General features: G+C 37.9%; 1 protein-coding gene across 1 annotated transcript in view; it reads right to left on the bottom strand.

The window, feature by feature from the left end:
* CYLD (ubiquitin carboxyl-terminal hydrolase CYLD) overlaps positions 1–15823 on the bottom strand; it is a 188344-nt gene that overhangs the window by 74922 nt on the left and 97599 nt on the right. Inside the window, exon 8 of the mRNA XM_067135632.2 lies at positions 14731–14890. Coding sequence (XP_066991733.2) covers positions 14731–14890 — 160 coding nt within the window. The remainder of the gene's footprint in view (positions 1–14730; positions 14891–15823) is intronic.

Genomic DNA, 15823 nt, shown 5'->3' with positions numbered 1-15823 from the left:
TTTGTCATTCCTGTGAAAGGAACACGATTTCCAATTCAGATAAAGAGCCCTTGCCACAGCTGCATGGTAACGGGAAAGGCCTTGAATTCCTGTACTTCACAGGGTAAGTTGCACCTTCGGGAAGCAAGCCGTTGACTCAGAAATGTTCAATTTTGCTTGCCAGTTGGCAACGAGATTGGTGAATAACATAATGAGCCTGTTTGTGCTTGTATTTCACATTCCATTCAGAAGTTAGCAATTTATTTTGTGTTGAGTGGTGCAATGAAGGGTAGCAAATGTTTTGTCACATGATAGCCTACATATGGATTAGGAGCATGATAATGTGAAGTTGACTAGCATAGTGTATATTTGTCTTCTGATAGATTAGTTATGGATAAAGAAAAAGTCATGAAATTTCTTACTAATGAAGACAAAATTAAAATCCCACAAAAAGTGGACTGGCATTCGCATCTTTTAACGCGCATACTGAAACTTGCACCTTCGAGTTTGAAGGTGTTGAATTCAAAATAGCTGTCAGAATCATTCTCTAGCAATTACACATGGCAGAGTGTAATCTCTGATTCACTGTCAAAGAGTGTGACCAGAAAATAATGTTTAATAACCCAATGATTGAAATATAAGGCTTCTACTAACAACTGCTTTAGAAAGAGTGTAATCTGCAAAAATACGTTGATATTTTATGAGCCCCAGTGCAAATATTTGTTGTCTGGTAATTTTCACACCTTTCAATTCACTGTTATTTTATAAGCCCCAGCAGAAAAGGTTTTCATATTTGTTCTCTCATGTTTTTCACACTTCTGAATTCTCTCCTCTCATATTTAGAAATGGTACATATAGTTTTCACTGTACATGTGGATACACGACGTAAAATGTCCTCATCTCAGAAAAAATTGTATATAGTGTTTCCATATCTATGTTGGATAGTTTTTATTTGTGTATTCAGTAGCACATTTCTCACTTAACACAATTTCCTTGTTCCCTGCAGAAATGGCTTAACAAGGTTTTACTGTACATAGATAAGAAAACAAAATGAATAGTTAAAATTTCTTAGCTTTCAAATGAAGAATCTTTAATATTATTTTGTTAACACAGTAACAACAGATACACAAATCATTTTAGTACTTTTACAACAAATAGAAACTTGCAACACTACACAACGTCAAGATAGCAGCATCAGCCATACATCTTTACAATCATGATAGCAATAACAAAGAGCAATATGGACCAAATTTTATTTTGTTCTGAGAATAAACCCCAAAAAATAGAGAGTAAACATTCATCAAGCCCTCACGTGATATAGGAAAACAGCTTATATAACCGTTCTCACACAGTACAATAGAACTTGGTTACTATAATCTATCAGCTTCATAGTCTATATTGATAGTTTGACCACACAAGTATGAAGGATGAGAGTTATCCACCTAATCATTACTTTTTTATAGAAAGTGTCTAATAATTTAAATTATATTAAACACAGTACCGGTTTCGACCTGTTAAATAGGTCATCGTCAGCTGCTGATTAACCTGCTTATTCAACAGCGACTGTACAGAATAAAACATTACTGAGATTAAACAAGAATGCCACTATTCTAGTAAAATGCAATGCTTAATGTCTAAATATATACATATGGTACAGTTTTTGAAGTTAAAAGGCTTTAACTTCCTGGAGTCCCATGAATACCACATATTCCAAAAAATGTCATATCATGCTATAATGTTGAAAACAGGAAACAATTCTTAAAGTTTAAAGAGTCACTGATATCATCATCATCATCATCATCATCATCATCATCATTTCCCTTTATACAGCTGTAGCCGGGTAGGTGCAAATATGGTTCCTCTCCACTTTCTTCGGTCTTTCTACCACTCCTCCTCCAACACTGTATCCCAGTCCAGGTTTCTTTCTATAATGCTGCGTTGGATGGTATCCTTCCATCTCAATCGTGGTCGTCCACGGCCTCTCCTTCCTTGGATTTGCATTTCCATCACCTTTTTTGGCATTCTTTCGTCGCTCATTCGCTTTATGTGCCCAAACCATCTTAGTCGGCTCTTCTCTATTCTATCATTCATTTTTTCCACTCCAATTTCTTCCCGGATTTTCTCATTCCTTTTGTCTTTTCTACTCTTCTGTATCATACTCCTCAAGAACTTCATTTTGGCTGCCTGTATTCGACTCTCATCCTTCTTTGTCATTGTCCAAGTTTCTGCTCCGTAAGTTGTTATGGGTACGTAATACATCTTGTACATAGTATCCTTTGCTTCCGTTGGCACATCTTTGTCCCATAGCATGTTTCTTACACTATGATACAAACAACTTCCAGCTTGAATCCTTTTACTAATCTCAGCATCCAGTCGAGCATTCTCCATTAATTCACTCCCCAGGTATTTAAACGTTTCCACTACTTCCAGGGGCTTGTCTGCAAGTCTGATCTGACCTTTCCCTTCTTTCTCCCTTCTAGTCATAACAAAGAGTTTTACTCTTTTCTACACTTATTTTCAATCCACATTCTTCGATCTTCCCATTCACCACATTCAGCTGTTCTTGAACCTTCCTGTCGTCTTCTCCCCAAATCACAATATCATCTGCAAATAACATCATGTTCATTTCTCTTCCTCCATATGCTGCTTTTGCTGTTCTCATGATGTCATCCATTACTATTGTAAACAGGATTGGTGATAGAACACTTCCCTGTCTCAGCCCCCTAGTTATTTTGAATCAACTTGTCCTGCCAACTTGTGTTTGCATGCAACTACAACATTCCTTACACAATGCCATGATCAGGGGGGTGAAACTCTAATAGGGCTTTTGGTTCCAATCTGTAGCTAGCTTCAGGTAGTTTCAGTCTCTTTTTCTAGATGGCGCTGGAGGTCATTCATAACGTGTAAATAGTTATATACACGTTCTGTAGATGGCACGCAAGTAAGCATGAAATGAGCGTTGTTAATAATTAAAGGCAGTTTGTCTCGAAGTGAAGTATTTAAAGTATTTCAAGTCTAACCTCAATCAGTGGGCACTTCTCACAAATTAATTAGTCATAAAACGTCAAGCATTGTGGAGATAATATTGCTGAATTGCATCGAATTCGACTTTACCCAATCGATTAACCTTGTTCGAACTTATATCGATTTTAATCAATAGTTCCCATGATGCTACAGTATTTGTGTTGTTTGAATTCCAAGTGCTCATGTGCTTGTGATGTAAATCTTAGTTCCTTGTGCTTGTTTATTTGAAATATATCTTAGCCAGTCCTCCTGAAATCCTGTATTTCCTGTTTGAGTACACATCAGGGGCTGAAAGCCTATATATTTCCTGTCTCAGTGCATTTAATTGTTATTTTTATTTTCATGTGGTACTTGGATATTAATGTGATACCCCATTGTCTTGCATATGGTGTGCTCTGTTGTCTTGCTTTCAAAGGGATTTCTTATTTGTTATAATATCACAAAACAAACCAACAACACGCACATTTTCAACTGAGGAAAGGGCACGAAGATCGGAGCGTCTGAAGAAGTACTGGGAGGACCGCAAAGCCCGAACAATCCCTTCAAAGAGACCTGAACGACGGACTGACTAAAGTGATCCTATGTGGTCATAAAAGAAGAAGAAGAAGAAGAAGAAGAAGAAGAAGAATATCAGCTTTGTGTTAATGTGTCAATCATTCATTTGAAGTTGAAGCTGCTTTGAGGTGTGTGGTTATGTTCTCAGTAACATAGTATGCTATACGAACTAGGGGTACCAGATCATTATTTACAACGTAGTAAGTACTTGGAAATAAAAATATATGAATTACAATGTATTGGGCATGGAAGTAGTAGAACTGCATTATTATCTCAGTTTTTGGCGGGGAAGGGGGGGTGGCGAGGGGCAGGGAAAGGAGGGGGGAGGAGCCGTAAGCATACCCGGATGTGCGTCACTGCGCCGGATGTTAAATCTCCGCGCTATCTGTTGATAGTAATACTAAGGTATTGCACCAGAATGCACACTGTGGCGCTATCTCGGAAAAGAGACTAAAACTACTAGCGCCAAGTGGCTTGGAACCGAAATTAATCATTGAGTTTCATCTCTATTCTATTCTATCCTCTTTGGCCATGATCATTTTTATTAATCCCTGTCCAATTCCTTTTTGCACCAGACTGTCCCAAACTTTCGTCCTGGGGACACTGTCATATGCCTTTTCAATGTCAATGAATGTCATCACCATATCATTCCCGTACTCCCGATGGTTTTCCATTAGTTGTCTCATAATGAAAATGGGCTCTATTGTTGACCTTCCACTGAAACCAAACTGATTTTCCTGTATCTGATTCTCTACCCTCAACCTTATTCTACTTTCCAGTATCCTTTCCATTATCTTAGCAATGTGGGATATTAGAGTAATTCCCCTGTAGTTCTTCAAAACTTTCTTATCACCTTTCTTGAAAATTGGGATGATTATTCCTTTTTGCCAATCCCCAGGGACCTCCTTATTCTCCCAGACATTCCTGAGAAACCCGATATGTCCACTGCAGGCCTACAGCTCCAGCTGCCTTTATCATCTCCACTGAAATTTCATCTATTCCAGCAGTTTTTCCATTCTTCATCTTTCTTACTGCCATTTCAATTTCATTCATTGTAATTTCTTTATCCATTTCTTCATCAACTAATTGCCTTTCCTGGTCGTCCATTGAATGACTGTCATCCGTTCTTATGTTCAGCAGTTTCTGAAAATACTCTCTCCATCTATTTCTTATTTCTTCTGGCTTTGTTGAAATAATGCCACCTTCATCCTTCACAAATCTGGTGTTTACTTGATCTCTCTTTTTGTTTCTTAAGATACCATACAGTAATTTCTTGCTGCCCTGCGTATCATCTCTCAATTTTTGTGTGAATAAGGCCCAGCTGTTCCTCTTTTCTTCCTCCACTACTTTCTTGGCCAAATTCTTTGCCTCCACATATTTTCTTCTACTTTCTTCAGTCTTAGATGTTTTCCATGCTTTCCATGCCATTTTCTTTTCCTTCACTTTAATCTTTACCCTATCATTCCACCAGTGTGTTTCTTTGTCTTTCACATTTCCTGATGTTCTACCACACACCTTTTCTGCACATCCAACCAGTGCTTCCTTAAATCTTTTCCATTCCTCTTCAACATTCCCCACCTCTGTCCTGGGTACCAAGGGTATTATTTCCCTTTGAAATTCTTCTTGTATGCTTTTCTCCTTCAACTTCCATACTTTAATTCTTTTCTCTCTTCTTAATTGGGGTTTTTCAATCTTTCCAATTTTCCTATCACAACTCTATGATCTCCACCAAAGGCTTCTTCAGGCACAGCTGTTACATCTACAAGGTTCTTCCGGTGTTCTTTCTCTATGATTATATAATCAATCATGGTCTTTGTTCGTCTGTCTCCCCAACCATACCTTGTAATCTTCTGACTGTTCTTCTTCCTAAACCAGGTGTTTCCAACAATCATTTGATTCCTCATGCAAAAATCCACCAACAACTCACCTTCTGGATTTACATTTCCATATCCAACGGGCCCTACATCATCTTCCTTTCCTTGTCTTTCCATTCCAACTTGTGCATTTAGATCTCCCATCAATAGTACTTCCTTATCTTCTATCTGTCTCTCCACTTCCTCTAAGAAGTCCTCTAGATGTTCATCTATGCAACCAGTTTGTGGGGCATACAACTGAAATAGATCTTTCACACCATTTTCAAACTGGAGTCTCATCATCATCATCATCCTATCACTGACGTACTTTGTATATTCCACATATTCTTGGATTTCTCTTCTAAGTATGATGACCACTCCATTTTTTGCTTCAGGTCCTCCGCTGTAATACAGCCCGTATCCTTCTCTCAGAGGGATCTCCCCTGTACCCCACTTCTTGGTCTCGCACAGTCGAAGCATGGCTATATCTTTTTCTATCATGAAGTCAACCAGTTCTTCTGTCTTTCCCGTCAGTGTCAGTACATTTACTGTTGCAATTTTGATGTAGTTTGGTGCTGGTTGCCCATTTTTCACAGTTCCCCCAGCACCTGAAGAGCTGCGCGTCGCTTTTAGCAGGGGACGCCCTAACCTTTTCCGAGGTACCATATCGGCTTTGTCCATATAGGCTATTGTTACGATGGGCTCGCCACACCCAAAGGCATTTTATACCTACTGCCAGGTTCAAAATTAGGCCGCCCCTAACATGGAGACAGACGCCTTTCGTAGCCGCTCCTCTGGAGTACAGACGCTACGGGTATGCCCCTTCCGCCATCTCCGCCGTACCGAAGTCCACCTTCTCCGCCGTAGATGCCGTTGAGGTCTTCACTCGTAACCCTGAGCTGGGACCCATACCAGATGTTACACACCGGGTCAGTGTGTTCTGGGACTCACATAGGCAAGGGCGCCACTCCCTGGGTAGGGCTACCTCCAAAGAGGGTCCCTACCTCCTACCTACGATAGCATTGTGTCAAGTTCAAATATCTTAGGCTGCAATGCCAGCATTATGTCCATGGTTGTGCAGGGTAGATTCAAAAGTGCATTGTTGGGCCGCAAATATGCGGGGAACATTATGTTCAGTAGAATATTAGGTTCTGTACTCGTTCAAACAGGCACTATGCTCTTCTCAGTCCATATCATTGCTGATAAACATGCTCATTTACACTAAGACATCTTGTTGAGGCATAAGTTGCTATGCATGGCGTATTGAAATCAGTAAAAGTGTGAGAGCTCCCCTCTTCATACTGTTATTCCACCCAAGTAAAGTCAAAAAATCTGAGAAATAACAAAATGAAAGTAGAAATTAGAATAACAAATAGAGAGTGCCTGCTAAATGGGTTTTGAACTATTGTGTGTGTGTTACTTACGTGCGGGCTGGATGTCATTGAGCATGGTCGGGAGCGTGCTGCCAACTGTTGCGTGAACGTCGTGTAGCTGTTGTAGCATTAAGATTGAGAGGTAGTGGGGAGGGGAAAGCAGCTCGAGGAAGTAGTGGGGCGGGCTGGGGTGTGTCTTTTGGGGTGTGTGTGGATTTGCGTTTGCTGATTCTTTTTAGATATGTGTCTTTTAGAATGGGAATGGCTGTGTTGTAAAGAATATTTGTTTTATCTGTGATTTCGTTTAAGCTGAAGTTAGGATTAGCGTACTGGTGCATACTGAGGTAGAAATCTTCAATTATATTGAGTAAAGGGCCTGCGGGGTTCATATTTCGAATTTCCATATCGTTCTCGATATTGGTGAACTTATGCTTATGATCCTCGATATGTTGCCCTATGGATGAAAAATAATTACAGTAAAACCTCGTTAATTCAAAGTCGTTGGGACTCAAAAATCGGACTTCGAATTACGTGATTTTGAATTAACCGCCAATTCGCAATTCAGAAGTGCCAACCCTTGCCGCGTTACAAAACATCTAAGGGCCGTTACTGCATGCACTTAACCTTGATTCACAGTTTATACCTTTCAAATGCCATGAAAAAAGAACTATTTCCAAAATGTATCCAAGAAGGTGCATTTACAGTATCCAAATGATGCACTTGGATATCTCACTGACAAACATAACCTCACGCAACGAAAGAAAGAAAGAAAGAAAAAAAAAAAAAAAAAAAAGCACGATTCAAAGACGAGGAGAAATCTGTGCTGCCTCCCATGTAAGGGTGCTTTATTCATTGCATTACTATACTGTATGCATTTCATATGCCTTGTATTTATACAGAAAGTACCCGATGCCCTTAAAATCGAACTCTCCTATAGCTCTATCCTTGTACGATTTCCCGCCATGGCACTTCTCTCATACTTCAGAAATGTAAACACTTGCTGCGTTACAAAGTGTGGTACAGTATTCTAAGACCCATTAACACATGCAATCACCTCGATTCACAGTTTAAACCTTTCAAATAATGCACTTGGATAAATCACTGACAAACATAACCTCACGCAACGAAAGAAAGAAATCACACAATTCAAAAACTAGGATAAATTATGCTGGTTCCCATATGCAAATGCATAATTTTTTGGATTTCTGTACCGTTTGCATTTTTAGATGCTTTGTACTGGCATGGAAAGTGCCCAATGCCCTTAAAACATTGTGGCTTATTGAACTTTCCTATGATGAGGGGATAAAGTTTCTTGCTTCCATGTGCATTGCAACGCACTACAATAACCCCCATCCCCCACCCTTGTACGATTCCCTGGCTGGCACTTTTTCCTTTAAAACCATAAGACCATTTGGGCTCGCATTAAAATAAAGCAGTGCAGTTTCATCGGCAATGACAATATTGTTTGGTCGCGGATTCTGTTTTTCCACAAACTGCCTGTTGCGTGATATTGCGGCATTCCTTAAAAGCTTGAATACAAAAGAATTCCGATTTCATTCAACTTAGCAATCATGAAGTGCACTGTAGACCCGCCGTAGTGAGTGTAAGTGTGGAAAGCTACCCCTCCACGTTCCGGAACACGCGTTCTATTATGACGTGGATTAATTTTGAGTTAAAATTACTCTGTAACATACTATTGTTTTAAAATGTAAAGGCAGTTTCGAATTAAAAGTCTGAATTTCGGTAATGGGGTCGACATTGTACTTCGAACTACGACTTATCCGTATTTCGAATTAAACAATTTAAATAACATGCAAAACTGTATCTCATGTTTCCGGAAACGAGAGCTTCTTCGAATTAGGCGGGAGTTTGAATTAACCGATTTCGAATTATCGAGGTTCTACTGTATATTTAGTGGCATGATATGTTCAATGTAGCGAATGGAAAAACATCTGCTGGTGCGCCCGACATAGCTGCACAATCGTTGCATTTTATGTGGTATACTCCTGAGTGGCTTATTGTTTTCATTGACAGATTTAGTATTATATAAAATGGAAGCATTATTACATGTGGTTTTGTAAGCTATTCTTAGACTGTGTCTTTTGAAAATATTAGTTATGGGGTGGATGTGGGTGTTGTTAAAGGTAAAAAGTGTGTAGTCTGTCCTAGGTTTGCTGTTTCTACTTAATTTGGATTTCAGTTGATGTTCTAAATTAAATTTAAATTATTAAATTTAAATTATCAGACACTTTGTATAATAAAGTATGTATTAGGTGGATAACTCTCAACCTTCGTACTTGTGTAGAACTTGGTTAATTCAAACATTTTTCATTCGAATGTGAGAATTCAAACGCTTCTTGCCATCCCTCAACATTCCTATACAACATAATATTAAAAACTCGTGTTAAATTCAAATATTACAGTTGAACCTCGGAACCTAGATTTTATTTCGAGTTATCAAAATTTTGATATACAGAGAATACTGTTTTTGAGCATGTACAGCACATAATTGAATCATATATATCCACGGGCTTATACTGAATACATTATTTTTAACAGTATTTAACAATATACAAACAAACTCTATTTTACGGCATCACTTTAATTATAACCCTTATTATAGTAACTTTTAGAAGACAGGGTACAGTACACACAGCAGTGAAACAAGAAATATACCTTGGTTAACACCTTTGGAAAAAATCTGTTAAGTGTCTTCGGTTTGTTACTGTTAACCTTTCGTCCCTTCACGTTGGAACTTGTCAACACCAGGCAGCCAAGATTCGTAATGGAGCTTGTCACCCGCGACTTCGGGGGTTGCTTTCGTACGTGACTGGTAATTAATTCACACCCGAGGAAGAGCGAGCCTTCGCCGATTTTCCGATCATTAGAAGTTTTAGTTTTTTGGTTCCCGTCATATTAGCTCCCAGCATCAATGTAAACCTTTCTTTACTTGTCAACTGTTCCTCACAAACCACAAATGCCATATTGCACAGTTAATTTGAGTTACAGAGTACTTTTTGCTTCAAGGGAGGAAATGTTAGCTTCGAGAAATCGAGAAATTCGTCTAACCGAATTTTGAGTAATAGAGAAATAAATACACGTGAAGAATAAGACAAACGGCCATGAAATTTAAGTTACTTCGAGATACTGAAAATTTGAGTAAGGGAGGTTCGTGATATCGAGGTTCGACTATATATTGTTTCATTCAAAATAACAATAGTAACTCAGAACTCTTATGTTTGAAAAAGTGACGAAGTATGATGAAACTCTTTCTGGTTAAGGATGATGGAATGCTTCCTGGCTGGAAGATAAAGGTAGTATAGAATTGTGCTAGTACTGGAAACAAACTCTAAGATGTTGCAAAGCAAAAAATAAAAATCCAAGCTCTTGGCCACCTGTGGTTGATTATATTCCTTGAATAGTTTTCTAGAAGCAAACTTTGAGTTTCGGTAAGCAGAAAAATCTGCTCATTAGGCCTAAGCCCAGAATTCCATGTGGAATTGAATGACATCTGTAAGCAGATGAAATGAGACATTCCATTGGCTACTGAAGGCTCGGAAAGTGGAGCATAACGACACGTGATAAAATATCCATCATTAATTACAGAAGGATTAAGTGAAAATGGCTAAGCTTTGCTACCGACACAAAAGTAATAAGGGAATGTTTTTATTTTTACAAGTATCTTTATGTTAAAAATTAAATAATTGAAAAGGAGGTTCAACCTATTCAATACTTAAAAGAAGGAAATGCAGTAATCACATTCCTATTTAAATGGGACCGGTTTCGACCTTAGTCCAGGTCATCATCAGCCGTAAAAAGATGTACAATGTTATGAATATTGGAGGTCAGTTTCACACTTTGATAGGCACAAAGACACGACACCACATTCTGTATGCACAAAGTCACAACACTATCAACTAATATATGAAGTTCAAAAATAACTAGAAGTCGCAGACGAATAGATTTGTAGTAGAAAGCCGCCAGCTCCTGGTGATCAGCGCGGCACATTCAAGGTCATGCGCTGCTGTCGAACGCCAAAGTAGAGTGGAGAATGTATTGAAGGTCTAGAATTTGTCACGGTTGCGGGAAGTTAAGTACGTATATAAAAATATACGACGCAAATCAGAATAATTGAGTGAGTACTTGTACTCCTGCTAAGTTCTTGGAAAACAGTTGACTTGAAAAAACAATTATAGAGAGAAGAAAAAATGTAGTAAAAAGCGCAATATCGGAAAAACAAATGAAAACTTATATGCACAGTGCGCTATTTTTAAATGAAAAATTTTTAGGTTATGATTGAAGTAGTCGAAGTTGGTGCAAGACAAGAGTTAAAATTTGAAAGAGGAGAACCGAAATGAAGGTCATTTTTTTTTTTTTTAAATAGAGAAGGAAGAATAAATTAAACGAGGAAGAGTGATAGTGAAATAAGAGAAAGAATAAAAGAAATTGAAGTTAGATGGTAATGAGGAAGGATAAGATAGGGAAATGAAGGAGGGGTAGTTTAGGGTGGGTTAGGAGGGTGGGTTATTGGAGGTAGAAAATGTGGGTGGGAACTATGTAAGGCATGGAAAATAGAATTGGGGTTTTGGAATTTGGAATTTTTGAGAAGAAGAATTAGGAAGTCAAAAAGGATATTGGGTTTTTCAGAAATGTCGTTTAAATTGAAATTAGGGTTGAAGTACTGGTCAAGGTGGATAAAGCAATTTTCAGTAATGTTTAAGAGGGGGCCTTTGTTAATGATTTTAAGTATATTTAAGTCATTGTCAATACTGGTGAAACTATGCTTGGAGTCTTGTATGTGCTGTCCTATGGCAGAGAATCTGTTGTATTTAATGGCGTTGACATGTTCAGAGTACCTGATATTGAAGTTGCGGCCAGTTTGTCCGTCGTAGGAGGAATTGCAGTTGTTGCATTTAAATCTGTATACACCAGATTTAGAAAAAGCATTAGACTTATTTAGAGATTTAGAGTTGTGTAAGATATCAAGACTTCTATTGTTAGTTCTAAAAGAAATTTTCATATTATGTTTTTTAAAAATATTAGTTATTTTATAAGCATCCTGAGTGAAAGTGAAGGTGGAAAAAGCAGTTGGTTTAATTGTGTCTTTAGATAAAGTGGTTTTTGGACGGTGTTTGAATTTGTTGATGATGCGGTTAATGAAGGAGTTGTTAAAGCCATTAAATTTAGCAATGTTGCGGATGGTGTTTAATTCATAATTTAAATCTTTTTTGGACATAGGGGTGTTGAAAGCATGAAAAATTAAGCTGTTATAAGTAGCACGTTTATGAGCTTGGGGGTGCGAAGAATCTTGTCTTATTGTAGTTGCTGTTTGGGTTGGTTTTCTGAAAATTTTGTAAGATAAAGAAGAAGGATGTCTAGTAATAGTTAGGTCTAGAAAATTAAGAGTTTGGTTGTGTTCTGATTCGAGGGTGAATTTAATGTTAGAGTCTAAGTTGTTGAGATGAAGAAGTGTAGAGGTTGCGTTGGTTGATTCCTCATTTAATATTACTAAGGTGTCATCGACATATCTCGCCCAAAAGAGGATGTTGGAGAAATTATTATTATTATTAATTCTTGTGTTTTCTAAGAAGTCGAGGTAAATTTCAGCAAGAATGCCAGAAGCTAAATTTAATGGCTTTAACAACTCCTTCATTAACCGCATCATCAACAAATTCAAACACCGTCCAAAAACCACTTTATCTAAAGACACAATTAAACCAACTGCTTTTTCCACCTTCACTTTCACTCAGGATGCTTATAAAATAACTAATATTTTTAAAAAACATAATATGAAAATTTCTTTTAGAACTAACAATAGAAGTCTTGATATCTTACACAACTCTAAATCTCTAAATAAGTCTAATGCTTTTTCTAAATCTGGTGTATACAGATTTAAATGCAACAACTGCAATTCCTCCTACGTCGGACAAACTGGCCGCAACTTCAATATCAGGTACTCTGAACATGTCAACGCCATTAAATACAACAGATTCTCTGCCATAGGACAGCACATACAAGACTCCAAGCATAGTTTCACCAGTATTGAAAATGACTTAAATATACTTAAAATCATTAACAAAGGCCCCCTCTTAAACATTACTGAAAATTGCTTTATCCACCTTGACCAGTACTTCAACCTTAATTTCAATTTAAACGACATTTCTGAAAAACCCAATATCCTTTTTGACTTCCTAATTCTTCTTCTCAAAAATTCCAAATTCCAAAACCCCAATTCTATTTTCCATGCCTTACATAGTTCCCACCCACATTTTCTACCTCCAATAACCCACCCTCCTAACCCACCCTAAACTACCCCTCCTTCATTTCCCTATCTTATCCTTCCTCATTACCATCTAACTTCAATTTCTTTTATTCTTTCTCTTATTTCACTATCACTCTTCCTCGTTTAATTTATTCTTCCTTCTCTATTAAAAAAAAAAAAAAAAAACATGACCTTCATTTCGGTTCTCCTCTTTCAAATTTTAACTCTTGTCTTGCACCAACTTCGACTACTTCAATCATAACCTAAAAATTTTTCATTTAAAAATAGCGCACTGTGCATATAAGTTTTCATTTGTTTTCCGATATTGCGCTTTTTACTACATTTTTTCTTCTCTCTATAATTGTTTTTTCAAGTCAACTGTTTTCCAAGAACTTAGCAGGAGTACAAGTACTCACTCAATTATTCTGATTTGCGTCGTATATTTTTATATACGTACTTAACTTCCCGCAACCGTGACAAATTCTAGACCTTCAATACATTCTCCACTCTACTTTGGCGTTCGACCGCAGCGCATGACCTTGAATGTGCCGCGCTGATCACCAGGAGCTGGCGGCTTTCTACTACAAATCTATTCGTCTGCGACTTCTAGTTATTTTTGAACTTCATATATTAGTTGATAGTGTTGTGACTTTGTGCATACAGAATGTGGTGTCGTGTCTTTGTGCCTATCAAAGTGTGAAACTGACCTCCAATATTCATAACATTGTACATCTTTTTACGGCTGATGATGACCTGGACTAAGGTCGAAACCGGTCCCATTTAAATAGGAATGTGATTACTGCATTTCCTTCTTTTAAGTATTGAATAGGTTGAACCTCCTTTTCAATTATTTAATTTTTAACATCAATAATTTCAATACGGAACAATGAAGTTTTTATCTTTAAAAGTATCTTTATGTCGCACCAACACAGATAGGTCTAATGGCAACGATGGGATAGGAAAGGGCTAGGAGTGGGAAGGAAGTGGCCTGGCCTTAATTAAGGTACACTCACAGCATTTGCCTGGTGTGAAAATGGGAAACCATGGAAAACCATCTTCAAGGCTGCTGACGGTGAGGTTCGAACCCACTATCTCCCGAATACAAGTTCACAGCCGTGCGCCCCTAAACGCACGATCAATTCGCTCGGTAATAAGAGAATGTACACTGCTTTTGTTTACTGTAAAGAGCTTGCAGTACTGTATGCGACATCAGAATAACTGCTTTTGTTTTTCTAGTACAGCATTGAGGCAAGTCGGGTTCATTTAAATTGTGAAATATATTGTGTTACGTTCAGAACTGTTTGCAAGTTTTTCCAACACATCTTTGCTTAAAAGAGAACATGGTAAGTGCAAAACACTGACTAGCTTAAAAGATCAAAGTTATAAATGAAGCGGAAAAAGGTTTACAGGTAAATGATAGTGCCTAATTCAAATTCATAGTTGATTAATTTTTCTGGACATCTCAGTTTGAATTAACCATGTTCTACTTTATTTGCAAGATGAGATGTAAAAGACACATTTCAGAGTTGCAATAACTCTTAGTGTCAATGATATTTGTGGCCCCTAGCTCTGAGAGCATTAGGTCTCACTGATTTTGGTGTAGGAATTGGCCATACAACAACCAGCAAATTACTACAACAGAAGATGGAGTTCTGATATGAATACAAAATATGATATACAGTACCTTGTAAATGTGAACATACTGAAGAGGGTAGCATCTAAGTAACATGAATTGTGATGTCCTTGGATACCTCTAAACTTTCCACAAACTACTTCTCCATCCTCCTTCCAACTGATTGGTCGCACCACACCAGGGATCACAGGACAACCCATCTGCCGAAATGCTGCACACAAAAAGATGATCCAACATTTTACACTGGAAAGGAATAAGCAACTAAACTTGATTCAATCTCAGTCATACATTAGATTTTCAATATGAACTCTAATAACTTGGAGATTTAAATTGAAAGCAGGTCAAAGTTACAAAGTTATTAACTCCAACAGAGGAAGACTAATACTATATATTGTACTGTAACTACAGGAAAATTAATTCACAGACACTATCAAAGAGAACACAGATACAATGATGAAGCTTTGCAGACAAGCCTTCCAATTTTTAATATCTTGAACATGAAATCTGTTACTGTTCCTACTTCTTAGGAGGGAACTGAACTTACTAATGGCCAGCACCTAATACGCTGTGTGTGTCAGCATATCTTCGGCAAAACTTAGACAAAAATAAAATGATTTTAAACATGCCTATATGAAACAAAGGGCTTTTCTTAAGAAAATACTACAGTAAGCACAGTCTGGTCCCGCGGTGTAGGGGGCAACGCATCTGCCTGTCCCCCGGCTCGATTTCCAGCCGGGTCGGGTTTTTAATTGTAATGATTAATATCCCTGGCCTGGGGATTGGGTGTTTGTGATGTCCTTAATCTTCCTTTCCTCACACATAACATTCCACACTGCCGCCATTCCTATTACACGCAGGTTCATACAATATGGTGCCAGTAGGGGCAAAAGATCCACATGGGTCAATGCCCCGAACAAATAGCATAAAAAAAAAAAACCCAGTAAGTACACCATTCACTCATTTTTTATTTTTCATGGTTCGATGACCTAGAGGCCATACACTACTCTGTGGCACTATGCCAGACCATCCTTGGTTGACTTTGGCATATTCTTCCTTGCAAATTTCACTCAAAAGTCAGGCAAGAAAAGAAGGTCTGGCCCTCTCCATAGATTATGCCTAATGTAGTGCCGCTGAATTCCTTAAC

This window comes from Anabrus simplex, chromosome 1 (assembly GCF_040414725.1).
Source record: "Anabrus simplex isolate iqAnaSimp1 chromosome 1, ASM4041472v1, whole genome shotgun sequence".
NCBI lineage: Eukaryota > Metazoa > Arthropoda > Insecta > Orthoptera > Tettigoniidae > Anabrus > Anabrus simplex.
The sequence above is the reverse complement of the archived record's forward strand: the minus strand, read 5'-3'. Positions and strand labels throughout refer to the sequence as shown.